The sequence below is a fragment of the Molothrus ater genome, chromosome 30 (genome assembly GCF_012460135.2).
Source record: "Molothrus ater isolate BHLD 08-10-18 breed brown headed cowbird chromosome 30, BPBGC_Mater_1.1, whole genome shotgun sequence".
In the NCBI taxonomy this organism is placed as follows: Eukaryota; Metazoa; Chordata; class Aves; order Passeriformes; family Icteridae; genus Molothrus; species Molothrus ater.
In genome coordinates, this window is record NC_050507.2 from 680,798 (window position 1) to 708,735 (window position 27,938).

Here is a 27,938-nt window from a genome sequence, read left to right on the forward strand (position 1 = left end):
CAGGACCAAGTCATGTTGCACTTAGGTTGGAAATGTAGCCCAAAGCAGGTGATATCCACCTAAGGATAAAGAACTGAAAACTTTGGATCTTTGTGGCGACAACTTGGTTTTGTGTTGTTTTTCCTCTGTCATTTCAGTGCTGTGTTCACCTGGACCAACCTGCTGGTGGTGGTGGTGGAGCTGTGTGGCTGTGAGCAGGAGGCTCTGGATTTGGTGCCTCTGGTTACCAACGTGGTGCTGGAGGAGCATTACCTGATTGTGGGGGTGGTGGTGGTGGTGGATCCTGGAGTCATCCCCATCAATTCCCGAGGCGAGAAGCAACGGATGCACCTCCGGGACAGTTTCCTGGCAGATCAGCTGGACCCCATTTACGTGGCCTACAACATGTGATGGGAGCACAGAGTGGTCAGGGCGCTTGTGGAAGCGAAGCTGGTGAAAATTACTAATACTTGATCTAAAGTTTGAGGTTGCTGCCACATTCCCTCCCTCCCGTCCTGGGGGTTTCAGTCCTGCTGGGGTGAAGGAAGTGGCAGAAGCAACAGCAAACGTTTGTAACAGTTTACTGAACCATGAGCTTTAGAGAACTGCAAAGGGGGAAAGTGGGTGAGCTACGAAATCCCCAAGGCCTTTACAGTAGTGTTACTTTTTCACCCGTTGTACATATTTGTATTTTTATCTAATCCCGGGTTAGGATTCTATAAGGGGTGGGTTTATTTAGTTAAGATAATAAACTATTAAGAAAAGGGTCATCAGAGTTCTGCAGTTCCCTACTCCATGATCTCCTTTGCATCTGGAGCTGTTCTTCCCACGGGATCACACAACTTATTGACAATTGTGCCATGACCAAATCAATAACTTACAGAATCAGAGTTACTTATTCATATAGAGATTTCTGGAATTTAAAAAGAATTTTGCCTATATTTTAAATATGTAAATATTATTATACATAATTCACTTAGATAGAAAATTAACTTGGCTAGTGAGGGCAGCTGAAGGTTGATGTTTTTAAGGACAGGTGACTTTTGTGGTCCTCAGCATCATGGCATTGGCTTAGACACAATGTGAGATGCTCCCACCTTCCCCAGGTTTCTGATTTCATTTGCATCTTTATTCTGGCCAGAAGCGTGCAGAACCCTTTGGATTTAAGGCACATCTTTCTCCAGGAGGCTGAATTCAGCATGGAACTGGGGAGAAGTGGCAGTGCAGGGAAGGAGCTGAGGCTCAGCCTCTGCCTCATCCTGGGGCACCAGGTGTGGAAATGGAAACCATTCCTCAGGCTGACACACAGGTGAATTCCCTGCTTGTGCCATTCCTCTGGGATTCCTTCAGCTCCCTGCAGGCAGAGCAGAGCCACTGTGAGCAGGCTGTAGTGGAAACTGGGAGCAAACAAAAATGCTTTCCTCAAAGCATTCCCCGAAAGAATAGGGGAGAATTCCAGGTTTAAGTCGGACACAATTTTACTGGAGGATCCAGCAACTCTGGCAAACACATTGTTAAATAACATTGTGAAAATTGCTGTCCCAGCCTTCCACATCTCCTGTGGAATGGGAAGAAAGAGAAACCTGAAAGCAGCAAGTACAAGCTCTTCCTGCTGGGAAGCAGGGCTGGGAGAGAGCTGGTGCTTGAGCTTTGACTCAAAATTATCTCTTTTTTTTTTTTTTAAAGTTCTTCATCTTTTAACAGCAATTACACTTCTCTGGGTGCTAATATATGATTTTGGAAGCTTCGGGAGCTGCTACCAGATCCTGCAACAGGGTTTTTCGAGTCAGATGTGGTATACAGTGTAAATAAACTTTTCAGATGTTCCAGATTACCTCACAAAAAAAGTTTTTAGGCAGTTTTTAAAAGGTTTGTGGTGTGGACTTGGAAGATCCTGTGGCAGTTACTGGAACAGAGTCCAGTGGATCCACAAGCAAACCCCAGCTGTGTCCTTGCAAAGCTCCTGCTGCATCCTGGTGGCTTCTCACTGAAAACAGGAGCTTTAAAACTCAGAAGCTTCAAATGATATTTATGAAAAATATTTGGTGGGGAAATAGGAACTGGAAGTTCTGTGGCAGGTCTGGACTTAAGGTTCTTTGCAAACACTTTGGTTTCAGGGGCACATTTTGGAACCTTGTCTGTGTTTTCCACCTGCAGAATATGCACAAAATCTACAATATATTTAGTTTTAACAAATTGAACACAAAGTGGGGACAGTGGCAGGTCAAAGACTAAAACACTTGGTCCTGCAGCTTATTTTGGGTGTGAAGTGCATAAAGGGTGTTCTCCCCTTTCAGCCAGAAAATTCCTGTTATTCCATGTTCTTTGTCACCATTTTTGTGTTTCCTGCACAGCCCAGGCCTGGCCAAGCAGCTTCACTCCAGTGTGACCTTTCCAGGAAAAACTGGTGGTCTTGAACCTTTTTCTTTACTCAAGGCTTCAGATAAATCGTTTCAACAAACATTTTTTGTCCGCTGAAGTAGATTTTAAGTCCAATCCCAGGATTGTCTTTTATTTTTATTCGTGATTTTTCACAAATAAAACAACGTGTGTATTAATTCCATCAAACGTGGCAGGTGAAATTCCTGAAATGGCATTTTTGATTTGTGACTGGATTGACCTTTTTTTATTTTTATTTTTTCCCTTATTTTTTGGTTTGGATAGGTACTGATAGCTTCCTGTGGTTTGAGGTTTTATCTTGCAAGTTCCCCGTGTGCTCCAGATCTTCCAGCACGTTCCATTTCTGTGTGCTGGAGAACTGCAGGACAGTGCCCGTGGGATGAGAGGACGTTCCAGGGACAAGGAGAAGCTGCTCAGTTTGGCTTCCCTGAATTCCCTGAGCGCTTTTGAGAGTTTTCTGTAAATCCATTTCCCACAGCGCCGGAGAGGAGGAGGGATGGAGCTGGGGCTCCGGAACCCCCAAAATTCCACCCCCAGCTCTGCTCCACAGATCATTCCGCTCCTCTCTCTGTAGCAGGGGATGGCATTTCCGTGGTTTTTGGGGAGCAAAGCAAGACCTTTCACTCCTGACATTGGCAGGTGGGCAGGGCTGGGTGCTTCTCCCAAAAATCAGCCTCTCCCCCTGGTGTGACTGCAGCTGCTGGGCTTGCACAGGGCTCATTATTCCCTTTTCTTGCCCCTCGGGTTCCAACTTAGCTGCAGTGAAACTGAAAAACTGGGAATTCTTCCCACTGGACTGAAGTGTATTGTGTGTTGTCTCACTGTTTCTGAATCTTCTCTGAGCAAACGCTGTGGGAACAGGACAGATTTGTCCCGTTTTGTTAGAATTTGCACTTCATTTCTGGTTTAAATCAATTCAGCTGTGTCCTACTAACTGTCCTAAAATAAGGTTATAAAAACCAGATCAATTTTAGCCCTAGATGCTTTTTTTTTTTTTTTTTGCTTTTATTTCTGTTCTCATTGTCCAATCCACACTCCGGCATTCTGTAATTATGTATAAAGGTTTTATTTATTTAAAACTAGATTAGTTACATTTTTAAATTTAACACCTGGCTGGACAGTGTCCCATTAACGCATTGATTGTGTTTCCTTTGTCTTGTGTTAATAAATATTGATGCCTGGTTGCTTGTTTAGTCCTTCCAGCGCTGTTTCCATGAAGGAATTTTATTTTTAAGGAAGAAAGCGCGGGTTAAAATTGATCCTGGGCAGAGGGAGAACTTGTAAGTACCTTATATTTTGTCAGTTGTATGGAGGAGTGCTGGAGCTCTGGGGCTGTGAAGGAGCTGGGCTGGGCTGTGTCCTGGACCTGTAGCTTTGGGAATCAATTTTTGGGGATCAGAGCAGGGAGTGGAGCTGGAGAAGGGGCTGGAGAATCCTGAGGGAGCTGGAAAGGGGCTCAGCTGGAGAAAAGGGGGATCAGGGGGAATTTCTGCCTCTGCACGGCTCCTGACAGGAGGGGACAGCCGGGGGATTTGGATTCGGGATTCGTCGCAGGGAACAGGGACAGAGCAGAGGGCATGGCCTCAGGGGGGACACAGCAGGAATTTCCCCCTTTCCATGGGGTCAGGAATTGGAGGTGCCACTCAGGGCTCTGGGCTGGGGACAAGCTTGGACTCGATGTCTCGGAGGGATTCCGGGATCCTGTGAAAATCAGATTCCTGTGAATTCCTAGAGATGCTTGGCTGCAGTTGGTGCTTTACAGGGAACACTGAATTTCCTGTGCTCCCCAGCGATGGCTGAGGAACTGTCCCGTGATGGGGGCCGACGACCGGATCCCAAATCCTTACTGTGATCCTAAAATCGCTGTGGAATATCCCTGAGAGGGACCAAACCCCGTCACCTGCCGCTTCCTTAAAACCCCTCAGTGCCAGCGGCCCGGCCGTGAGGAATCGCGGCCACAGTCCTGCCACACTCCGGGCGGGACGTGCCGGTGAAACCCGGCCGCACTGCCCTTTGCCCACGGCTGGGCGCGGGAATTTCGGGATTTTCGGGATTTTCGGGCTTTTCCCGCCGCGGTGGCGATCCCGCTCCCAGAGCGCGGGTTCCCGCCCGCACCGCGCCGCTCCCACCGGCAGGGGCGCTGTTCCCGCGCCGTGCCCGTGAGCGGCGCTCTGCCGCCTCCTCTCTGTGGTGCGCCCGGGCGGGGCCGGCTCCAGGCGGCCGCTCTAGCCCGGCGCCCGCGCGCTCCGCGCCGCTGGGGCTCTATGGCGGGGGCCCCTGGGCGCGCACTCTATGGTCGCGGCCCGCCCCCCCCGCCGGCGCCGCTTCCCTGAGGCGGGACCGGGCCGGGACCGGGGCCGGGACCCGGCGGCGGCTCCGGCGCTCCTCACGCGTGGCCCTGCGGGGCTCTGAGGTAAGCGCGGGCTGGGGAGGCCGCCCCGTCCCCCTCGGCCCGCCCGCCGCTTTTCCCCCCCCCGTCCGCCCCCGCGGGCCGTGAGGGGACGGGCACAGGCCGCGGCCTCGGCGCGGCGGCCGCTGCGGAAACCGCGGGGAGTTCCCCCCGCAGCCGGGCCTGAGGCGCTGCCCTGCGGCCTGGGGCTGCTGCCGGGCCCGGGCCCGCTCGCCCCTGGGACGTGGAAAAGGCTTCGGAGGGGTGACGAGGAGCCCCGGGTGCCGCTCCCCTCAGGGATGGGGGAAAGGTGCTCTGGGGGCGACCGCGGCTCCAGCCGGTCCCGGGCAGCGGTGGCTGGGTCCCCGAGCCCTGCCCGGGCACAAACTCGGCTTTATCGCTAACTAAACCGCCGTTAATGGACATCCCTACCCGGTCTCTATGAATTTTGCCCCAGACCCGTGTCTGAGCCTTGACTTCAGTGCTCAGTGAGGATCGGGTGGAGCCAGGGCGGTATAAATGATAAAAATGATGATCTAAATGATCTCTGGGCTATTTTTCTCTCACAACCATCATATCCCTGATGCGAATAGAATATTGACATCTTTAGGCTGCAGCGTTTATTCCTGAAGCTCTTGTCAGGGGATATTCCTGTATAGGCTGGAATTACGGGAGTGGGAGAAATCCTATGAGGAAAGTGCTCCTGGAGTTTTAAGGAATAACTTTGTGTGTTTGTGGAATGGAATCTGGAGCAGTGACTGGGCACCTTGACTCGAGACTGCTCTCTTGCTCTCTGGCACATCTGGTGGGATGTGCTGCCCTTTGCTCTGTCTTTTACTGATTTCTGGGAGGAAAAAAAAAGGAGTTTTCCGGGTGAGCAAATTTTCTCCAAGGGTCTTAATGGCAAATTTAGGTAAATAATATTTTCACTGCTGAAAGCAGCTGATTTTGAGGACCCCAAATTCCCCTAGATTACTTAAAAAACATTTAGGAAAATTGAAATCCCTTTGTACAATTTGTAAATGTCAGAATTTGACTCGTGTCACTATTTGAGACTCGAATTCTTTGTCAAATATTCTTGATTTCTGATGTTATAAAAAATACAATCAATTGGCTCTTACAGTATTTCAGTGATGAAACATCATTCAGACCCTTCCTCTACTCAGTTTGCAAAACAGAACTTGGTTTCTTCCTCTGGTGCTCTCTGTAGCACTTAATTAGGGAATTTCCAGAATTGGGGAATCAGTGGAAGTTGTGGGAATGGGTTTCCTTTTTTAATTGATGCTCCTTGAGCATGTCAGGTGTTTCTGGTGGGTTTCTGTGCTGGTTCGTGCACTCTGAGGTATTTGGGGGGTGTCTGTGAACTTTGAGAAATGAAATGTGTCCCGATGGGCTGTGACATTCCTGTTTATGTTTCAAAGGAAGGCGGTTTTGAGGCTCAGGTTTGAGGTAGGATGAGTTTTCTTGGCTGGAGGGAGATGATGCCCAGAATTTTAGGAGTTCCTTAAAGCAAATTTCATGAGCTGCTGTTGCAAAATCCTTTCAGTTAAATGACTTCTGAGGTGGAGCTGCACGGAGACTTCGGGTTTACTGTGAAAATCATCACCCTTACCTGCCTGGGTATACAAATGTGGTGTTTGTACAGATTGGGACAATAATCGTTCTCTGGATGATAAAGCCTTGCTGTTGTTTCTCTTGTCAGTGCTCTGTGACTGCAAAATTCTTCCTTCACCCCAAAGAGAGCTCCTGCTTTCAGCTAAATAAATTAAATGCAGCTGTCAGAGCAGTTTTATCCAGGTATTATCCTTTTTGCTGCTTCTTCTTAGAGCTTGAGACCTGCAGATTGAGGTTTTTCCTCCCATTCCAGGGGGAAATTCCTGGTTTTCCAGCTAAATAAAGTTAAAGGCAGGGGAGTCTTGTGTGGCACTCACGTCCCCAGAGGCTGTGAGGTGCAGGATGAATTTCCATCTTGTTGCAATCCTTGCTAAATCTTTTTATTGACTGCTGTTGAATGGGTAATTAAATATTCCAGAGCAAGCAGAGATGAACTAAACTCAAAACTCATATTTCTAATGGGAAATACTTTATCTTTTATTCCTGTAAGCAGAACTTCACAGCAGTGAAAGAAAGGTCAGCAAAACCCTCTGTGCTTTCCCCCTGGGGTGTTTCTTTGGGGTGGTTTTATTGGTTTCAGTGTTTCTTGGAGGCTGTTCTGAGTCTTTCATGGGACAGTAAGAGAGAGAAACGAAGAGCAGAGAGCAGGGAGGGCAGGCTGTGGTTTTGCACTACAGAAATGAACAGAGCTTTCTGTAGCACTGGAAATTTATTGTCATTTTTGCTGCTGTCTGGATTTCGGTTTGAGGGGCCTTTGTTACCTGAGACACTTTGCAGGGTGCAGAATTTTCCTTTATAAAATCCAAAACTGTGGTTGAGGACGGGCAAAGTTGTGTCCAGTGCAGGTTCATCATTAGTTCTGCTCATGATCTTGCAGTGGTTGATGTTTGCAGCCACAGGGGAAGCTCCATCACGGGCTGGGGAAGCTTTGGGCTGTGCTGTAAAGGACACAGAACCAGGGCTTTGTTTTGGCTGCAAGAGACCTTAAGGGACAGGTGATCACCTTCCACCTGTCCAGCCTGGCCTCGGGCACTGCCAGGGATGCAGGGGCAGCCTCAGCTTCTCTGGCACCCATGCCAGGGCCTGCCCACCCTGCCAGGCAGGAATTTCTCCCAGGATCCCATCCAGCCCTGCCATCTGGCACTGGGAAGCCGTTCCCCATGTCCTGCACTCCCTTGTAAGTGCTCTCTCTGCATCCTCCCTGCAGCTCCTTCAGCTGCGGGAGAGGCACAGTTCTGGTCCCCTGAAGCTTCTCTTTTCCAGGCTGAGCAATCCCAGTTCTCCCAGCTTTCCCTCACAGCAGAGCTGCCCCATCAATCAATCAATCAATCAATCAATCAATCAATCAATCGGTCAATCACAGTCTCTTGTATCAGCCAACCACCAGTTTCCAGCAGTTTTCTCCCTCCAAAGCCCTGCTTTGGTGACTTTTTGGGGGTCCTGCAGCAGGACCCCTCGGAGCAGGGAGGGAGCAGAAGCCGGACTCTGCTCTGGGTTGACTCTTCCCCCCAGGAGCCTTCCCTGGGCTGCGTGCTGTGGTTGGGCTCAGCAGGGAAAAATCAGTGACTCACATTTCCACAGAAAGAAATGTAATTTCCAGTCTCATAGCAACTGTCCTTTCAACACTTTCAAACCTTCTGTGACAAAATGTTTAACACTCACCCATCAGCTTCTAATGCTCCAGGCTGGTCCGCCCACCACCCCAGCTGAAACCTGCATTTGTGCATCCCTGAATCCCCCAGAATCCGAGGGGGGATGCTGGCAAGACGTTGAACAGTTAAATATAAAACCTTAGACATGAGAGAAGTGTTGCTGACTGCATTACATCAAGACAGAGTGACTCTTAAAATTCAAAACTGTGTTCTCTTCACTTTGATTTGAGTCCCTGGTTTGTTTTTATACACCTTCAGATAGTTTAAAATAGGTTTGGCTGGTGGCTTAGCTGAAATATTTTTGGAAATTATCTTACTTAGAGAAAGATATTCTTTAGTATAAAGAGTCTTGATTTTCTTCCTGGATCGTCCTTCAAACTGAAAGAGAGCAGGGTTAGATGGGATATTGGGAATTGGGTATTAATGGGATTGTAACGGGATGGGGAGGCCCTGGCACAGGTGGAGCTGTGCCATCCTGGAAGGGCCCAAGGCCGGGTTGGACAAGGCTTGGAGCAGCCTGGAGTAGTGCAAGGTGTCCTTGCCCATGGCAGGGGTGGCACTGGATGGGCTTTAAGGTCCCTCCCAGCCCAAACCAGCCCATGATTGATTGTGTGTCCTTTTCAGCACAGAGCAAACCTGCTCCACTGCCAGCCTGGGCTCAGGAGGTGACCCCGCGTGTGGGGCTCACCTGGGCAGGGTCCCAGCGAGTCCCTCCCCTCGAGGAGGCACAGGAGGGCTGCGGTGGTGATGGGAAGTGACAAAAACCCAGGCTGGGCCTTCATAATGGCAACGTTGGAGGGCAGAGAGCTCATCCACCACCTCCCAGAGAGACCAGAACCATCAGGCACCGAGGCTGTAAAACGCTGGTGGAACTGGGCACCTGTCTGCTCTGCAAATGCTTTGCTAACCTGATTGAACTGCTTTTCTCACAGCTGATGATGGAAGAGGTGCACAAGGGCAGCAGCAGCAGCAGCTCTGTCACGTCCCAGCCCTCAGCTGTACAAGGTACAACCCTCCAGGCAGCTCAGCTCTCTCATATTGCTCAACAGGTAAAGCCTGGGCTGGATCTCAGCAAACATTTCAGGGAGTTCTGAGCCACTTTTATGTGCCACAAACTATAGAGACATTCTTAGAAATGCTCTGAGAAGAAAAAAAAAACAGAAAGAGGCTAAGAAAAATGAGTTTGTTTGATGGTGGGTGACATAAAATTAATGATCAAGTGTTTAAAAGCTATTTTTTGTGTTTGTACAATGCAGAAGTGCAGCCCAGATCTGGGGTTAGTCCTCCACAGGAGCTGCTCAGGAATAAAATGAGGGCCTGGTTTCATTTTTTTTCTTAGAAAAAGCATTTCCAGCTCCTTTTGTAGTAGCAGCAATCCTGGGTGCTCAGCACCATGGAAACCCTTGGATTTTAGCCCAACATGAATATATTTAATCTAATAAACCATATGAACTTGAAAATTGAGATTTTTCCTCTAAGGTAACATCCATGGCAGAGCTGTAACCTGAATCCCTTCGAACTGGTGAAGGAGTGAATCCTTCCAGGAGGGTTTTCCTGGGAGAAAGCAATTTTTGCAGCAATTTTTGCACTGTTTATCCTCTGAGGCAATTGGGATTTTGATGCAAAATCTAGATATAGGAAAGGAGAGAATATCAGCTGTCCTGGGGTTTGTTTCCAGGCTGGTTTCCCGATCTGTTTTTATCTAAAGTTCTGGTTGTCCCTTAATATTGTGAGTTGTGATACAAAAGTAGCATTCATTGGAAATTCAGCTGCGTGTATTTTAATGATCCCTTCGTCTTATGTGTTTCAGATGAATAAAAGTACTGAAGGAATTTAATTACAGAAGTGGTTATTTACTTACAATCTACATGTATAACTTGAATTATTTTTGTTTTGAGAACATATGGAAATGTGAACAATATAAATTGAATTGAAGTGTAAAGGCTCGTGGGAGTTCAACATCAAAACTACAAACCCTCTAGGAAGCTGAAGCATTTTCATGTTTTTAATATGTTATGCAATATCACATATTTGATTATGTGACATAATGCCACATTTGATTTTCTCCAACCAAAGGAAATAACGAACCGTTTCAGCCTTTTTCATATGCAAATAATGTCTAAAACCTGTGCATCTTTAAAGGTACTTTTGTGAGTTAATTAGAATTAAAATAAGCTGCTAATGGTTTTCCTACACGTGTTGCACTTCCTGAGTCCTGTGGCACAAAGGTTTTACTGATGGTTTTTGGTCTGTTGTAGATGTCTCTCAGAGGTTCTGCTCCCCTCACAGTCGTTCAGCTTCCTGGAGAGCAAGTGCAGGTCCAGGGAGTCATTCAGACAGCTCAGTCCTCCTCTGTGATCCACTCCCCTCAGGTGCAAACCGTGCAGGTAACTCCACAATGCCTTGAAATGCCCCGGATCTGCAGTTATGTAGGTGAGAAGATGGGAAAAGATGTGCAGAGGCTTCTCTGGCCCAGCTGCCTTTGTGCCCTGCTGTAAGAGGCAGTGAGCAATCCAAGGACAGCCCTGTGGGATCCCTCCCTCGTTTGGGCTTGAAATTGTTCCTCGTGGGAGTCACCTGTGGAGGCAAAATAAAAGCATTTCATGTCACCTCCCTTCACACAAAAATCCAATCCACAGCTCTGTAATTGGTGTCTTGGCAGTCAGGTGGGCTCTGACACCCAAAGGAGGGGAGTGGGGAATAACAGAATAATTCAGTAGTGGATTGAGTGTTTGGGAAGGTGGAGCTGTGTGAAGGGGAATGAGCTGCTGGGTGCTCTCTTGTGCTGGAACTCCCTGTCAGTGGTTCCCAAGTCTCTGCTTGTGTCTCTTACTCACTTGCCATGTGATTTTTGTAGGAGTCCCTTCCTGAAGGTGCCCAGGGAGCTCCAGTGAACCTGGTCCTGCTCCTCTCAGTCCCTGCTGCAGAGCCCCTGGAGTTCCACTGGGAAGCCACTGCCCTGGCAGCAGCTGAGGGAGGAGCTGCCCTAAAACGCAGGGATTTGTCCCTGATCCTTGTCCCCCACTCCTCACACCACACTAAATTGATCAGCCATGAGGAGCAGACCTGGCAGGGACTGTCAGCTGTCCCTGCTGTAGCATCAGAGCAGGGAGAGGAGAACACTCAGGCATCTGCATTGGCTGCTCGTTGGTGCTCGTGTCTCTGTTCAGTCTCTTTCTTTTTCCCTCCCCCTGACTGGATTCATTCCTTTTCTGTAATTTATGAACTTTGTGGCCTTGGTGGAGGGAAAAACAAAGTACAACATGAGCAGGTTTTTTTCCCTGCTGATCATAGGCTGCTCTGTCTCTGCAGTTCAGTGAGAGGCTTTTCCCAGAGCTCTGTGCATTCCTCTGCACTCCGTTACTGGCACACGGATAAGAGCAAATAAATATTTTGTTCACTTATAAGGAGCATCAGAGACAAAATTACACTTTGAACTGGATGAGCACACAGTGGAATAATGAAAATTGTAGATAGTACTTTGCATATTTACTCCCTGATATGGTGCTGCCTTCAATACTCTTTTCACTGGACTTTCACATTCTCACCAACAAACCCCACTGCTCCTTTTCTACACACAAGATTCCAGGTGCTTTCTGTCTTTGTCCTGTACATCAGTGGTGCTCCTGTTCCCTTTCTCACCAGGTCTCTTCCCTGTCTGAGAGTGAGGATTCTCAGGACTCCTCAGACAGCATTGGCTCCTCACAGAAGGCTCGAGGCATCTTGGCTCGTCGTCCATCCTACCGGTAAGGGTGGGATACTTTTTCAAATAAAAACTTGGTGGTTTTATTTGAAGCCAAAACAACAGCCCCTTGCCATGGTTTTCAGTATTCTGCTGCCCTCCAGGTTGTTTCCTTTCCCTTGAAACACTCAGTGAATTTGTTCATGCACTGAACTTTCTGAGCCATCATTGCTGTGAGGAAACTTTGACTCCACTAACTGGAGATTGGCCTCAGCAGGATTTTGTAAAGGGCAAAATGTTCACCAGCTGTAATTTTACTCAGTTGTATCATTTTACTGAAGTGAGGAGTGCAGTCAAATGTCAGACTCCTTTTTTCACAGAAAAATTTTGAAAGATCTTTCTTCTGAAGACACACGGGATAGAAAAGGAGATGAGGAAAGTCCTGGGGTCTCCACTGTCGCCTCCATGTCCGTTCCCACGCCCATCTACCAGACAAGCACTGGACAGTACAGTATGTTACCCAAAATATCCTCAGTTTTTCTTCTACTTGCCTCAAAATACAGATTTCATTAAGTATTTGAGTAAGATGAAGGACAAAAGTTGGTTATTATCTAGCAGCCAATAAATTAGTACATAGCAGTAACTGATATCTACAGACTTCAGATAAACTCAGTGCTCTGTAATTTTAAATTTTGCATATGAAGACATTTATGGGTGTTGATATGGAGCACACAGCAGTGTTCTTTGCTGGATTTAACCCAATACATCAGTGAAGACACAGATATATAGATATATATATGTGTGTATTATAGGCCATACTAAAAGGCTCCTGTGGTATCAGAGAGGTACAAAAAAATGAGGGTTTGTTCTTTTGATGTTCCCACTTGGTGTTCGTGGTGCTTCACGCTGCTCCTCTCCATCCTGTGATTGGGTGAGGCCCTGGCACAGGGTGCCCAGAGCAGCTGTGGTGCCCCTGCATCCCTGGCAGTGCCCAGGGCCAGGCTGGACAGGCCTTGGAGCAGCCTGGGACAGTGGGAGGTGTCCCTGCCACGGCAGGGGTGGCACTGGGTGGGCTCTAAGGCCCCTCCCAACCCAAGCCATTGCAGGACGCTGTGATTTACCTGTATTTTCTGCTGTACAGCTCCAAATCCTCCTGTCCCTGTGCCTTCCCTTGCAGTTGCCATCGCGGCCAACGGGCTGCAGCTGGCGGGGCCGGGGGCGGACGCGGTGCAGGGGCTGCAGACCCTGACCATGGCCAACGCCGCCGCCTCCCAGCCCGGCACCACCATCCTGCAGTACGCCCAGACCTCGGACGGGCAGCAGATCCTGGTGCCCAGCAACCAGGTGGTGGTGCAGAGTGAGTACCCCCGGGGACACGGTGACAGCCCCCGTGTCGCTGTGAGTGCCACCTGCTAACGCTGCCCCGTTTGTGTCCCTAGCGGCCTCTGGGGACATGCAGACGTACCAGATCCGCACCACGCCCACCACCTCCTCCCTGCCCCAGACCGTGGTGATGACGTCCCCCGTCACCCTGACGTCCCAGAGCAGCAAGACAGACGACCCGCAGCTGAAGCGGGAGATCAGGCTGATGAAGAACAGGTACGTGAGGGCACCCCAGCTGCTTGGCGGGGGAGTCCAATCACAGTCGCTGGGGTTGGAAAAGACTTCCAGGATCATAAAGCCCAACCTGTGACGCATCTCCACCAGAGCACTGAGTGGCACATCCAGGGACTCCAAACCTCCCTGCCAATGCCTGACCATCCTTTCCATGAGGAAATTCCTCCTGATGTCCAACCTGAACCTCCCCTGGCACAGCTTGAGGCAGTTTCCTCTTGTCCTGTCCCTGTTCCCTGGGAACAGAGCTTGACCCCCCTGGCCCTGGCTGCCCCTCATGTCAGGGAGTTGTGGAGAGGGAGGAGTTTCCCCCTGAGCCTCCTCCTCTACAGGCTGAGCCCCTTTCCCAGTTCCCTCAGGAGTTCTCCAGAGCCTTCTCCATGTGCTCCAGCCCCTTGCCTAGCTCCATTCCCACTCTGGGTGTGCTCCAGCCCATCCATATTTCTCTTGCAGTGAGGGTCCAGAACTGGAGGGGCCCCAGCAGTGTCCAGCACAGGGGGACAATCCCTGCCCTGGTGCTGTGCCACACCATGGCTGGCACAGCCCAGGTGCCCTTGGCCTCCTTCCCCACCTGGGCACACCTGGCCTTGTGGCAGATGTGACCCAAACATGGGAATTTGTGACCCAGACGTGCTCCCTTGAGTCTCCCAGTGTGGAGAAGCCAAAACTGGGTTTCCCCTGCAGACTGGCTGCCATTTGTGTTACCAGATCCTGCTGAATTTCCTGCTCTCCTCGGGCAGTTCTGGCTCGGTTTTGTTCCTCGCTGCAGTTCCAGCTCTCCTGTGCTGGTCAGTATTGTGACATTCAGAAAATAGATCTCACTGCTAAAATCAAGAACTCTGCTTCTCTGTTGCAGAGAAGCTGCCCGGGAGTGCCGTAGGAAGAAGAAGGAGTACGTGAAATGTTTGGAAAATCGAGTGGCAGTCCTGGAAAATCAGAACAAAACTCTAATTGAAGAGCTAAAAACTTTGAAAGATCTTTACTGTCATAAAAGTGTGTAAGAAGAGAAGGTAAAAACCTTTGGGGACTGGTGAAATATCAGAGGAGATTTTTTTTTTTATACTGAATTTTTTAAACTAGATGAAAGGTCAAAAATGAAACTTTTCTACCTAGATTTCACTGCTCAAAGACTCTATAGATTTTCTTTACAACATGTTGGTGACAAAGTACAAAGAGGAAACAAGAAAACCTCACCAAAATTCCTGCTGGCACAACTGGAAACTGCTAAATTCAAGATTGCAGCTGCAGCAGAAGGACAGTCACGTGTGGCAAGGCAGGTGACGAGAGTTTCTTTGAAAATTCCTATGAATGCCTCTCATAAGGGAGGCAAAATTTGGTTACAAAGAAAAAACATGGGTGAAACAGAATCCTTGCCATAGCTGACATTATTAGTAACGTTTATAACCAGTGTATGTTTTGATTTCTTACTCTTTTTCAAGCCTTTTTCCTTCAGTTATTTGTCTGTAAATATTTTTATTTTAGCCTGTAAGTTGGTCTTTACAGGTGCAGATGATAAAAAAGCTGATACTTTGCTCGAGGTATAAATTATGTTTTTACTCTTTCTCAGATGACAATTTAAAAAGTTGGGATGATTTTTTTTTTTCCATGTTTGCCGTGTTTATCAGATTGGGGAAGGATCTGCAGAAGGCAGCAAGAGGCCTGGTCCTGGAAATGTCTGAGGCACAGAAAATTGTGTTGGTTTTCTTAGAGAATTCAACACATCAGTGACTTTAAAGCACAGTGTGAGGGGCAAGGACTGGTGACAAAAGTTCTGAAGAATTTCTGAGATGAGACTTCTCAAAGTTGTTCATTTCACAAGAGTTTGTTCTTAGTTCTGGGCATGAGAAACATTGATCATTGAAAATTAAATTGTGTGCTGATCATTTAAACACTCAGTGCTTGTCCTGGCTGGGGATTCTCCTGGGCTTTGGAACATGAAACCAAATAGAAGAAAAATGATGTAGTAAAAAATGAAAGATCTATACCAAAGGGTTATGAGGTTCTAATCTCTGGTTTATTGCTGGAAGTAGTGCAAAATTACCATTTCCAGCCTAATTTTGTAAGGTAGGAGCTATTTTGCAAAGTAATGGTATCTTTGTAAGCAAATACTATATTGCAAACAGGGAGATGGTTGGTATATTTTGTAGCTAAATTGTGATCTTTACAAAACCTGAAATTGAGTTTCTATACGTATTTTGACAGTTTATATCTTTCATTTTAGTAACCAAATGAAATATTTTGTGAACCAGATTTTCAAGGATATATTTTTATGGATAGTACAAAGTCAAATGAGATCCTCTTTGGTGTAGGAGATACTTGAATTAATTTTGTATGTCTGTAGGCAACTTGCAGAAAAAAACGGATCCTAAAGAGTATTGGGGGGGGGAAAAAAGGAAGAGAAAAATAAAAGAAATTAGAGCTTTTTACTCCCCAGAGTTGACAATATCTGCACATTCGATCTCGTTGTGTCAGAGAGTCCAGTTTGTACAATTTAAACTTGTTTCAGGTGGAAATCAAAAGTTTGACGTGATCAGGACTCCTTTAGCTGGGGAACCTCTGCGCTTGGAGAGCCCCAGAGCTGCGTGGCCGTGGGCCTGGTGGGCAGGCCATGCTCTGCTGGGACACGGTCCCGGGCGAGGGTGGCCCCGCTGCCCAGGCTGTGGGCTGGGCAGGAGCTGAGGTGCCTGCAGCGCCCCTGCATGAGTAAGGAACCATTTCCATGGCTGGGATGGAGTCCTGCTTCCAGCTCTGCCAGCGGGAATGGCACTGACAATTGTGGACTGTGCTGTTGGAGGCGGGAGAGCTCCGTGTGTGTCGCGCCTGCTCTGGGTGGAGTTCCGAGCTGTGCTCCCTCCCTGGATGTGTAGTGCTTATCCCATGGTCAGTCAGTATTTTTGATTTTGCTCCTTTGGCCATTAATGGACTTGTAGCAAGCAGAGCTCTTTGCCATGAGGAATCTGCATTCTGCAGTCTCCTGGTTAGTGGGCTAGAAAAAGGTTTTGGTTTTTTTTTTTCCCTGAAGTTCCTAAATCTCTGATTGTTGTGGGCACGAGCCCCAGTGCGTTTCCTTTAGGCCAGGCTGCAGTGGGACTCCTGGTTGCCATCATGTCAGAAAAAAAAGCTTTGTGACCCATCAGAAATAAGGTTGGGAAAGTCCCAAACTGAGGGAGCTGCTCCTGGAGAGGTGTTGGTGTTTCCCATTTCTTTGGTGGAGTTTCAGGAGAATTGAACAGCCTGGAATGTGCCTGGAACGTGCACCTCAGAGAATTGGACCTTCCTCAGCTGTGTGTGTAACCTGGGAGAGGGTTTGACCTACAGTTCTGAATGCTTTGGGAACTCTGTGGTAGCTGATCCTCACTGTGTTCTCTTTTTTCCTTTTGTAAGATGGAACAATAATAAACAAAAACTATCAAGTGTTAAGACTGTAAAAACCTGGTGGCCAATTCTTCTTGTATCCAGCAAGGGAAGCACCTGTCCTGCCAGACACACCAGGAGTCAATTTTTATACTCTTAAAATGGTGTGTTGGAAAGAACAGATGATTTTTCATCATGGGAATATTAAACAGTAACACAAGTTCGCTCTTTAAGCACTCATCATGAAGTTCTTAGTTTGGATTTACTTTCAAATCTCGATTTTAAAGAGTAAAATCTCATTCCTGAGGGTAAGAGATGCAGCAGCTGCTGCTGTTCTGCTGGTTGGTTCCAAACAGTCCGTGCTTTCCATGAATTGTAAATATTTGTTGAAACAATTAATGGTTGCAAATTTTGATCTTGGTAAATAAAGTCGCTAAAATATTATAATTCTGCTGGTCCCTATTTATTTTTAAGCTGCAGTGGTGGTGACCAGGTGGGAATACCTGTGTGGGTTCAAGTCATATGACAGCCAGGAATAAATAATAGTCAATTTTAGTGGATTAAATGGTACTTGTACACACCTGCCAGTGCTAAAAATCATGAGTGCAGAACAGCTTTTACCTTCCTGCAGGGTTTTTACCTTCTTAGTTTTCAATAAACTGAGCCACAGGTAAGGTTTTTGTTAATTAAATGGTTAATTAAAAGCTTAGTGTGCTCTGCTGGTTTTTACCCGGCAGAGGGAGCATCTGCCCTCCCCAGACCCCGGTGGCGTCACTGAGTGTATTTAACCCTCCGATGGCTGCAAAAGCACAGAAATAGGGTGGGAGGAAAGCGTTTCCAGTCGATAACATTTCTATATTCAATTTTCCTCATTAGTGCCGAGGCTGTTACTGTTTCCTCTCCTGTCAGTGTGGATATCAGAGGCAGGAAACAAAAAATACAATGGCAGACGTGACTCCTAAAAAGTAAGTGCACATCCTTTGGCTCTTGGATTTATTGTCAGTCAGGAGGGAGCCGGTGTCCCCACGCTTTCCCAGGCAGGACGGAGCTCCACGCGCTGCGTTCCCCTCTACAGAGCCTGCGCCAGCACTGCGTGCACCAGGGCCAGGAGGAGGGTGAGTGTGCTGCTCTGGGGGCTCCAAGCCTCGTTCGTCACCAGGAGTTTGGCTTTTATCCATTTCCTGTACTGAGACAGGCGCACGTAGATGCCGGGGTAGCGGGGGCGGCCGCAGCCCACCCCGAAGCTGGCGATGCCCACCAGGTAGAACTTGTCGGTGTCAGGGTGGTAGCACACCAGGGGGCCCCCGCTGTCGCCCTACAAAGGAACACCACAAAAAGCAGCAGCAGGTGAGGGTTTCCTTCCAGGAAACACCTCGGGCACTAATCGGTCTGGCTTTTTAGATGGATTTTAAGCAGCTCAGTGAACTGGACAGGCACAATGACGGTAGCACGTGGGCAATTCGAGGTCAATTTGGTGTTGCTGGAAGACAGAATCAGCATCCCTGAGGTTGGAAAGGCCCCCAAGACCATCGAGTGTAACCTGATCCCCATCTTGTCACCAGACCAGAGTGCTTGTCACCCATGTCCAGCTGTTCCTTGGACACCTCCAGGGATGGGACCACCACCTTCCTGAGCAATGCCTGACCACCCTTTCCATGGAGAAATTCCTCCTGATTCTGGTCAAGACTGCACTGACCAGAGCCCCAGGCCTGCACTGCTTCTGTTAGCTGAGTTAAAGGTAATCTGAGTATCTTTTAACTCAGATTCTCTCTGCACCTTTTCATGCCTAAACCTAAACCTCCACTCCTCACTTAATGGGGGAATTTGTCCACACGGTGTGGGAGCTCCAAGAGACCCAGGAAGGAACACACATCCAGTGTCTTGGCCGTGTCACCTGCTCAGGGAAAACTGCTGAGAGAGGCAGCAAGTGTGTCAGACAAAGCACTTAGGATACGTTATGGGGTTTCATTAGTAATGTCTCTGTGTCCCAGCTGGTGCTGCAGCTTCTGCCAGTGCTTTGGACCTGAGAATTGGCTTTTCCGAGAAGGAGGTGGTGATTGCTCAGAATTTGAACAAAAGTCATGCCACATCCCTGAGCCACTTCCTAGAGCCCTATCCCTGAACCACATCCCTGAGCCTTATCTGTGTCCAGTGCTGCTCCCCAGCATAAGAACAGGTGAGACATCCATGATTTTCACACACACTGTATGGTACAGTGTCCAGTGTTTCGTCTCATTTAAAATTTACTGACACCTTTATGGCATAAATATGCCACCTTCTTTATCTTTCCTCTTTGTTCACCTATCCCTGTCATCTTTCCAATATCACCAAATTCTTTGTGTACGTTTTGACTTTGTAATCACTGTCCCAACCCTTTTATGATGCTTCCTTTGCATTTGACATGTTTTCCAGTTAGTATTTCTGCTGTTTTAATTAATCATGCTACAAATCACGATGCTGCTGAGCCTCTGGCTTGGGAGTTCCACTGAGGCAGGTGTGGCACCACGTCCCCTCTCAGCTGGCAGGTGTGGCACCACTCCCCTCTCAGCTGGCAGGGGGGCAGCACTCCCCTCTCACCTGGCAGGTGGCACCCTGTCCCCTCTCACCTGGCAGGGTGGCACCCTGTCCCCTCTCACCTGGCACATGTGGCACCACTCCCCTCTCACCTGGCACATGTGGCACCACTCCCCTCTCACCTGGCAGGTGTGGCACCACTCCCCTCTCACCTGGCACATGTGGCACCACTCCCCTCTCACCTGGCACATGTGGCACCACTCCCCTCTCACCTGGCAGGGTGGCAGCACTCCCCTCTCACCTGGCAGGGGTGGCACCACTCCCCTCTCACCTGGCAGGGTGGCACCACTCCCCTCTCACCTGGCAGGTGTGGCAGCACTCCCCTCTCACCTGGCACATGTGGCACCACTCCCCTCTCACCTGGCAGGTGTCGGTGCCTCCAGCCCAGGCCCCGGCGCAGAGAGCTTTGTCGTTCATGAGCCCTGCGTAGCCTGCAGAGCTGTTGCACAGGCTGGGAGGGAGGATTCCCACATGGGCTTCTTTTAGCACAGGTGAGATTTTACCTTGAAAGGAGACAGAATTCGGAAAGGTGAAATATGCTGGGGTGTGTAGCAATTTTACTGTGGGGGTTTTTTTGTTTTGCCAGCCTAGGTGTGTTCCTGGACATGTTTAGACATGGATATGACACAGACCCTGCCTGTTGCCAATGGATTGGAATTTGAGTGGGTTAAAGGTTTGAAGACTTGGGTTGGATGTAGATTTTGCAATTCTTCCTCAGAAGAAGCATCAGTGATAATATACATGCCTTGCTCAAAATGTCAGAGGTGACTTACCAAACAGGCTCATAAATCTCAGCTGACCCCAAAACTCCCACACACCAACTGGCATTGAATTTGTGCCCAGTGGGAGTAAAGAGAATTGGAGGGGTGTAGTCATTCATAAATCCCATGGGAACCCCTCAGTTCACAACGTGTGGCATCAGAATTGTTGCTTTTCAATATAATAGCTGTTTCCAGCAGCCCACGCTGACCTGCACCACGAATGGGGTGAGTTTATTTTCCTTTTTTTTCATGTTATACTTGGAAGAAAGGCTGGGAAATCTATCCCTGTGGTTACAGCTGTGTGAGTCTAACCTGCTTGTGATGGAAAACTCCTGAGAGCAGATCCTCACTGCAGAGTTAAATGACATTGTGTGAGGAGACCATAACCTGTGCAAATCCACTGAGAATCACAGAATGGTTTGGGTTGGGAGGAACTTTAAAAATCATCCAGTTCCACCCCCCTGCCATGGGCAGGGACACCTTCCACTATCCCAGGTTACTCCAAGCCCCATCCAGCCTGACCCTGGGCACTTACAGGGATCCAGGGCCAGCCACAGCTGAACTGGGCAATCTGTGGCAGGGCCTCCCCACCCTCACAGGGAGGAATTTCTTCCCAAGATCTAATCTGAACCTGTCCTCTTTCAGTTTGGAGCCATTCCCCCTTGAAAGGTCGGGAAAGGCCTCTAAGGTCCGAGCGCAAGGAGAGTTTATAAACCCGGGATTTAACAGGAGGGTTCAGCAGAGGCAGAGCCCCGTACCCTTCTCGGTGGTGCGTCCCCAGCCGCTGATGTAGCAGTCGGAGCTGTTCTCCAGGGGCTGCACCAGGGCAGCCGGGGCCAGGCACACGGGCTGGATGAAGAGGCTGTAGCGCACCGCCGACCTCAGCTCGAACACCGCCACGTCGTTCTCAAAGGTTTCCCTCTTGAACTCGGAGTGCACCAGGATCCTCCTGATCCTCCTCCTCGCCGTGTGGCGGCTGTGCTTCTGCAGGTTGTGCACGCCCAGAACAGCCCGCCAGGAACACGGGTCCCTGCCAGAGAATTCACAGCGTTGGACATCGGTTTCACCGTTTGTTTTCATAGAGCCCTGGGATCCAGGAAGGGCTTGGGTTGGATGGAGGCACCTTAAAGCTCATCTTTAAGGTGATTCAGGTGGGTTTGAGTTTGTTTTCATAGAGCCCTGGGATCCAGGAAGCTCATCTTTAGGATGAGAATTCAGGTGGGTTTGACATCAGTTTCACAGTTTGTTTTCACAGAGCCCTGGGATCCAGGAAGGGGTTGGATTGGAGGCACCTCAAAGCTCATCTCATCCCACCCCTGCCATGGCAGGGACACCTTCCACTGTCCCAGGCTGCTCCAAGCCCTGTCCAGCCTTGCCTTGGACACTTCCAGGGATCCCAGCTTCTCTGGGCACCCTATACCAGGGCCTTCCTCACAGGGAGAAATTTTTTCCATTATCCCCTCTATCCCTGTCTCCTTTTGCTTATGCACCTTTAGAAATACACATTGAAAATTCCTTAGTAAATATTTCCCAGAACAAATTTGCCTCGTTACCACTCTGCCCACGTGAACGCTCCCTTTGCTATTAGTGGTTATGGCTGTGAAGGAAAATTCAGATTAAGGATTTAAGCTGAAACCCAGATTTTTCCCCCCCAGCCCATCTCAGCAGAGGCCACCAGGAGATAATAGTCTGAAAAAGCTGAAAACATGGTTATATTTTGGATAAAGGAAGGAGGCTTATCCCCTACAATGCTCATAAAGACTCTACTTCCACCTAGACCTCAGAAATCCATTATCTAGAAGTAAAACAATAACTATCTAGTTAATATTAAATTTATAAATAGGGGTAGAACTTTATTAAATGAGCTTTGAATTTGGCCTGGGAAGTGCTATAAAATTTAAATTAGCCTCCAAAATTAAGGCAAAAATTAAATTGATAATTTAAAGAGAAATTATATTGCAAATAAATGTTTGTTAAACGCAAACAAGGAGTTGATGTAATGAAGTCCTGATAAAGGACAACATTTCAAGTTTTGCAGATTTTTACAGTTCACTTTCCCCCAGGTCATGGTTGAGTCAACAGTCAATGTTGACAGATGCAGATTGTGCAACTGTGGTAAAGGCTGGGAAAGAGACCAGTGCTGGGAGCTGAAATGCTCCAGAGTTGCTGTAAGTGCAGTTAAAAATCTGTTCTGAGGAGTTATTACCACATTGTCAAAAAAAACTCTTAAGTGCCAAACTGTTGGTTCTGATCAACAAAAAAAAAAAAAAAAAAAAAGGGAAATTGTGTTAAAACTGATGAATTGGAGTGTTTGTAATCTAAATATCACAACAATTTGTGGTGAGGTTTCGTGGTTAAGAAAACTCCATTAACCAGAAAAATCAGAGATCTGTGGAGCAAAGCAACCCAGACTACTTTGGGGGAGTGGGCTGGGGAAGGGGAAAACCTTCCCAGAGAACCTGGCATGGGAGAGGGTCAGTGCTGTGGCCTGGTGACAAGGGGGGATCAGGCAGAGGTTGGACTTGAAGGTCTTGGAGATCTTTTCAGCAGTGCTCCAGCCCCTTCCCCAGCCCTTTTCCTAGTTCTGGATGTGCTCCATCCCTCAATGCCTTCCTTGCTGTGAGGGGAGAACTGGACACAGCACTGGAGCGGCCTCACAGTGCCCAGCCCAGGGGGACGATCCCTGCTCTGCTCCTTTGGCCACCCTGGGACACAACTCGGGTGCCCTCGGCCTCCTTCCCCCCATCCAGGGGGCTCGGCCATGGTGCCCAGGGGGCTCAGCTGGGGTGCCCAGGGGCTCAGTTCAGTGTGGTGCCCAGGGGGTTCAGCCATGGTACCCAGGGGGGTTCAGCCATGGTGCCCAGGGGTTTCGCCATGGTGCCCAGGGGTTTCAGCCGTGGTGCCCAGGGGGCTCAGCTGGGGTGCCCAGGGGGTTCAGACTTGGTGTCCAGGGGGCTCAGCTGGGGTGCCCAGGGGCTCAGCTGTGGTACCCAGGGGCTCAGCCATGGTACCCAGGGGGTTCAGCCATGGTGCCCAGGGGTTCAGCCATGGTACCCAGCGGATTCAGCTGGGTGCCCAGGGGGTTCAGCCATGGTGCCCAGGGGGCTCAGCCATGGTGCCCAGGGGGTTCAGCCATGGTACCCAGGGGTCTCAGCCGTGGTACCCAGGGTGTTCAGCCATGGTGCCCAGGGGTTCAGCCATGGTACCCAGGGCTCAGCTGTGGTGTCCAGGGGGCTCAGCCATGGTACCCAGGGTGTTCAGCCGTGGTACCCAGGGCTCAGCCATGGTGCCCAGGGGGTTCAGCCATGGTGCCCAGGGGGCTCAGCCGTGGTGCCCAGAGGGTTCAGCCGTGGTACCCAGGGGTTCAGCCATGGTGTCATGGGGTCCCAGGGGGCTCAGCCGTGGTGCCCAGGGGGTTCAACCATGGTACCCAGAGGGTTCAGCCGTGGTGCCCAGGGGTTCAGCCATGGTACCCAGGGGGCTCAGCCATGGTACCCAGAGGGTTCAGCCGTGGTGCCCAGGGGGCTCAGCCGTGGTGCCCAGGGGTTTCAGCCATGGTACCCAGAGGGTTTCAGCCATGGTGCCCAGGGGGCTCAGCTGTGGTGTCCAGGGGGTTCAGCCGTGTGCCCAGGGGTTCAGCCGTGGTGCCCAGGGGGTTCAGCCGTGGTGCCCGGGGGTTCAGCCGTGGTACCCAGGGGGTTCAGCCGTGGTGCCCGGGGGTCACCCAGTACGTACGTCCTGCCATCCACGCAGTGGCCGGCGGTCAGCACGGCTCTCCGGCTCAGCAGGACGCCGCCGCACAGGTGCATGAAGCGGACGCCGCCGCGCAGCACCTGCAGGCTCACCACCCACGGCCACGCGCCCTCCGGGGCCTCGTGGCCCCCCACGATCCAGGACGCCACGCTCCGGGCCACCGCCAGCTGCTGCTGACACTCTGCAAAATACAATGGGCTCCTTAGAGAGCCTGGAGGGCAAAGCTCAGCTTTTGGGGCAGTGTTTGCGGGTGCTCTGGGTTTATGGGTTGGTCTTTTTTTTCTGTTGTCTCGGGGGTTTTGTTTGGTTGGGTGTTTGGGGGTTTTGGTGGGTCTTTTTTGTTGCTGATGTTTTTTTGGTTTTTTTTTAAATTTGAGTTAGGATTTTTAAATCTCTAGCATCACCACAGCACAGGAAGGACATGGACCTGTTGGAGATGAGGCCAGCAGGTTGTTTAGAGGGATGGAGCAGATCTGCTGTGAGGAAAGGCTGGGAGAATTGGGATTGTTCATCCTGGAGGAAAAAAGCTTGGGGCTGACTTAACTGTGGCCTTCCAGTGCCTGAAGGAGCTGCAGGAGAAATGGAGAGAGACCACATAAATGGGCATGGAGTGCCAGGACAAGGGACAACTGCCAGAGGGAAGGTTAGAGGGATATTGGGAAGAAATTTCTCCCTGTGAGGGTGGGCAGGCCCTGGCACAGGGTGCCCAAAGAAGCTGCAGCTGCCATGGATCCCTGGCAGTGTTTGAGGCCAGGCTGGACGGGGCTTGGAGCACTGGGACAGTGGAAGGTGACCCTGCCATGGCAGGGATGGCACTGGGTGGTCTGTAAGGTCCCCCCCTTCCAGCCAAAACCATTCTCGGGCTCTCTGTTCCACAGGACACGCTGCCTCACAGATCCCGGTGTCTGGAGATCCCAGTGCTTTCTCAGCCCATGTGAAACACAGTGTATTTATCTGACTAAGGTGTATTTCTGGTGTACAGATTTGCGGTTAGGTGCGCTCGGTTGCCGCTGCTTTGCGGAATTCACCAGATCTCTGTATAAACCAGAGACTCTTCCACCCCACCTCGCCCCGCTCCGCTCAGGCTCTTCCCCGCTCGCTGCCCCTTTCCCCGACCCCTCCGCCCCGGCCCGGCCCCGCCGGGTCCCGGTACCGTCCGCAGGGTCTGTGGGGGCCGCCCCCGCGGGCAGAGGCCCCGCGAGCAGCAGCAGCAGCAGCAGCGCAGCGCGGGCCGCGCCCGCCGCATCGCCGGCGAGGGCCGAAGATGGCTGCGGGGCCTGAGGGGAGCCCCGCGGGGATCCCCGCGGGGAACGGCCGGCGTCGGCACCGCCACCGGCACCGCACCGGCACCGCCACCGGCACCGGCACCGGCACCGGGCCGTTGGGGCGGCGGGGACGGCGCGGGAGCGCGGACGGAGGAGCCGGTGAGGGGCGGGAGGGGCCGGCCTGGCCTCAGCGGCCGCTGGCACGGAGCCCTCAGCCGGGCAATGGGTCAGGGGGTTCGCCTTCACCTGGGCACAGGGTGAGGGGGATAAACTTCACCTGGGCACAGGGTCAGGGGGCTCAGCTTCAGCTGGGCAGAGGGTCAAGGGGCAAAACTTTACCTGGGCAGAGGGACAGGGGGCTCAGCTTCACCTGGGCACAGGGTCAGGGGGCTCAGCTTCATCTCTGCAAAGAGTCAAGGTTTTCAGCCCTGAGTCAAGGGTCAAGGGTCCCACCCTCAGCTGGGCCAAGGTTCAGGGGTCTCACCCTCACTGGGCCAAGGTTCAGGGGGGTTCAGGGGTCTCACCCTCACCTGGGCCAAGGATCAAGGGTCTCACCCTCAGCTGGGCCAGGGGTCAGGTTTGGAGGTTCAGGTTCCATCAGGTGCAGCAGCCGTGAGGCAGCGTGGGGAGGGGGCAGCAGGTGCGATGGAGCCCCGGTGACATGCCAGCTGGGGAGCACCTGAAGGATCCTGTCCCGGAGTCAACCAGGCACAGACAGCAGTCCCCTTCCATTAATACATTTATTTTCTGCTTCCCAGGCTGGTTTTTGTTGTCCTGGGATCCTCCCTGGCTGCCCTGGGCTCTAGCAAGGCAGGGTCAGCAGTGCCAGGGCTTCAGGAAGGAAACAGCCTCAAGGTATACCAGGGGAGGTTTAATTAGATAAGAGGAAAGATTTCTTCATGGAAAGAGCTGTCAGGCCCTGGCACAGGCTGCCGCGGGGCAGTGGTGGAGTGCCCATCCCTGGAAGTGTTCAAAAACCGTGGGTGTGGCACTTGGGGACGTGGTTTAGTGGTGAACACCGTGCTGGTGCTGAGTTACCGTTGGACTGTGATCCAAAAGGGCTTTTCCAGCTTTGTTGATGGTGTGATTCAGAGACACTCAGGAAACTGACCCTCTCTTCTCACCTGACAGTTTGGTTTCTGGTTCAAGTCCTTCGCTGTGTTACTGATATGGGCACGTGTGGAGGAGTCTGTGCCGGGCAGGGTGTGTGGGTCACGATGAGGAATTTTGGGGGACAGGGGGGCAGGACAGGGGTTACTTCACCCCGTACCCCACGATGTGCGGCTCGATGGGCATCCAGGGTATCGCCACGCTGATGTGTTGTATCTTCAGCTCGGAGAACTTTGCCTCTTCCAGATTCTTCCACAGCTCTCTCGTGAGGCAGCATCCAGCAAAGACAAGTTTCCAAGTCGGGTAACAGACTTGCTGCCAAAAATACGTCCAGCTGGAATGCTCAGCGGCCACGTGCTCCAAGAAGTAGAAAGCTCCTCCCTGGGAACACAGAGTCTTCTTACAGCGGTGTGGGGGTCACACCAAGCGGCTCCCACTCCCCCTCCCTTCCCTTTTCCCTTTCCTTTTTCCCTTCCCTCCGTTAGCTGGAGTTAATGAAAGAAGGAAAACGTCCAGAGATTCAAAATGCCCATTCAAAAAGCACAAAGGACTGACTTATTTGATCCCTCTTTTATTCTAGCAATAGTTTGTTGTGGTTTTGTTTCAATTAGTTGCTAGCATGACCGTTTTTTTGGAATTAAATGATCTTTAAGGTCCCTCTCAACCCAAACCATTCCATGGTTCTATGAAAATGCTGCTTTAAAGGCTGAAAGTCTGTTTTAAGCTCGAACCAACTCTTTTTCACTTGTTTATTGTTTGTCCGTTTTGTTTTGGGGTTTTTTAAATGTTTTTTTTTAATGTTTTTTTGGTTGGTTTGGGTTTTTTTTCCCCTTTCCTTGCTCACGGTACCTCTAGAGCAGAAGTTAAGGGGAGTGCCAGGCTCTTTGCAGGTACTCACCGGCCGGAGCACTCGGAGCACTTCCCTCAGGGTGCTGCTGACGCTGTGCACGGAGCAGAGCACCAGGGTGCAAACCACGGCATCCACCGAGCCGCTGGGCACCTGCCGCAGGTCCTCTCCCGCAGCCACCAGGAACTGCTCGTAGTGGAGGTGCTGGTTCTTCTTCATGTTTCTGGAGAGGCCCTCCTGGAAGTTGGGGTTGATGTCGGTGCAAGTGACTCTGCAGCCGCCCGCTGGGTAGAACTGGAAGTTGGAGCCGCTGCCGGTGCCGATCTCCAGCAGGCGCAGCTCCCCGGAGGGGCCCCTGAAGTCAGGCAGATTGCGGAACAGCTCCTGCTTGTACTTCTTTGATTTCTTGTCGTGAGCTCCAGAAATCTTTTCTAAGAAGAAGGGAAAGAAGACCTTCCTGCAGAAAGGCTCCCAGATGCCCAGGAAGGACAGCAGGTAGACGGGCCAGGCCAGCAGTGCCAGGCCAGCACGGAGCAGGAGGGCGCTTGCAGTGGCCTCTGGCATTTTCAGCGTGGGCAGAGGATCTGTGCAGAGCAGAACTGCTTCTCCTGTGTGGCAGAGCTCCGGGAGCCCAGTCAGAGCTGCATTTGTGTCCTCTCAGAGTACATTCAGCTGCTTGGGTTGCTCTGGTGGATGCTTTTCTCCAGCTGATTTCTCAGTCCGGTCACAGGCGAGGACTGAAGAGTGCAGGTGCAGCCAAGCAATGACCAGAGTCCAGGGAGGAGCTGCCAGTTTGTTCCCAAGCTGGGCAGCACAACTTGGTGTGTAACCCCAGGCAAAGTTCTGCAAGTGCCCTCCTTCAGTTCCGGGTGCAGTCGCGTCTCTTAAAGCAGCCTGTGCTGCCCTCAGCTGAGCTCAGGATCTCTGCAGGAATTTTGTCAGGG

At 50.6% G+C, this 27,938-nt stretch overlaps 4 protein-coding genes across 7 annotated transcripts in view; 2 read left to right on the plus strand and 2 right to left on the minus strand.

Moving 5' to 3' along the window:
* DIP2B (disco interacting protein 2 homolog B) overlaps positions 1–3,581 on the plus strand; it is a 62,003-nt gene extending 58,422 nt beyond the window's left edge. For all 3 annotated transcript variants that reach the window (XM_036399827.2, XM_036399828.2, XM_036399829.2), the window contains one exon: positions 138–3,581. In XM_036399827.2, coding sequence (XP_036255720.1) covers positions 138–390 — 253 coding nt within the window. In that variant the 3' untranslated portion in view covers positions 391–3,581. The remainder of the gene's footprint in view (positions 1–137) is intronic.
* A 747-nt stretch (positions 3,582–4,328) lies between these two features.
* ATF1 (activating transcription factor 1) lies at positions 4,329–17,131 on the plus strand. Of its 2 annotated transcripts, XM_036399850.2 has the most exons (8): positions 4,329–4,792; positions 8,967–9,083; positions 10,293–10,421; positions 11,680–11,780; positions 12,097–12,227; positions 12,894–13,073; positions 13,156–13,315; positions 14,187–17,131. In XM_036399850.2, exons 2-8 carry the CDS (start codon positions 8,970–8,972, stop codon positions 14,329–14,331), a joined length of 960 nt encoding a protein of 319 aa, XP_036255743.1. In that variant the 5' UTR covers positions 4,329–4,792; positions 8,967–8,969; the 3' UTR covers positions 14,332–17,131. The 2 variants fall into 2 exon arrangements, with proteins under 2 accessions (XP_036255743.1, XP_054373697.1); XM_054517722.1 differs by lacking the exon at positions 4,329–4,792 and having other exon boundaries at positions 8,973–9,039.
* A 622-nt stretch (positions 17,132–17,753) lies between these two features.
* TMPRSS12 (transmembrane serine protease 12) lies at positions 17,754–25,018 on the minus strand. Its single transcript, XM_054517745.1, is given in 6 exon segments — positions 17,754–17,999; positions 19,619–19,761; positions 20,778–21,049; positions 23,755–23,953; positions 24,926–24,994; positions 24,997–25,018. Coding segments are annotated over 6 exon segments (951 nt in total).
* A 740-nt stretch (positions 25,019–25,758) lies between these two features.
* TMT1A (thiol methyltransferase 1A) lies at positions 25,759–27,805 on the minus strand. Its single transcript, XM_036400024.1, has 2 exons — positions 27,046–27,805; positions 25,759–26,528 (listed from the first exon to the last, which is right to left on the minus strand). The coding sequence occupies exons 1-2, from the start codon at positions 27,556–27,558 to the stop codon at positions 26,292–26,294; spliced, it is 750 nt and encodes a 249-aa protein (XP_036255917.1). The 5' UTR covers positions 27,559–27,805; the 3' UTR covers positions 25,759–26,291.
* Between the last annotated feature and the right edge of the window lie 133 nt (positions 27,806–27,938).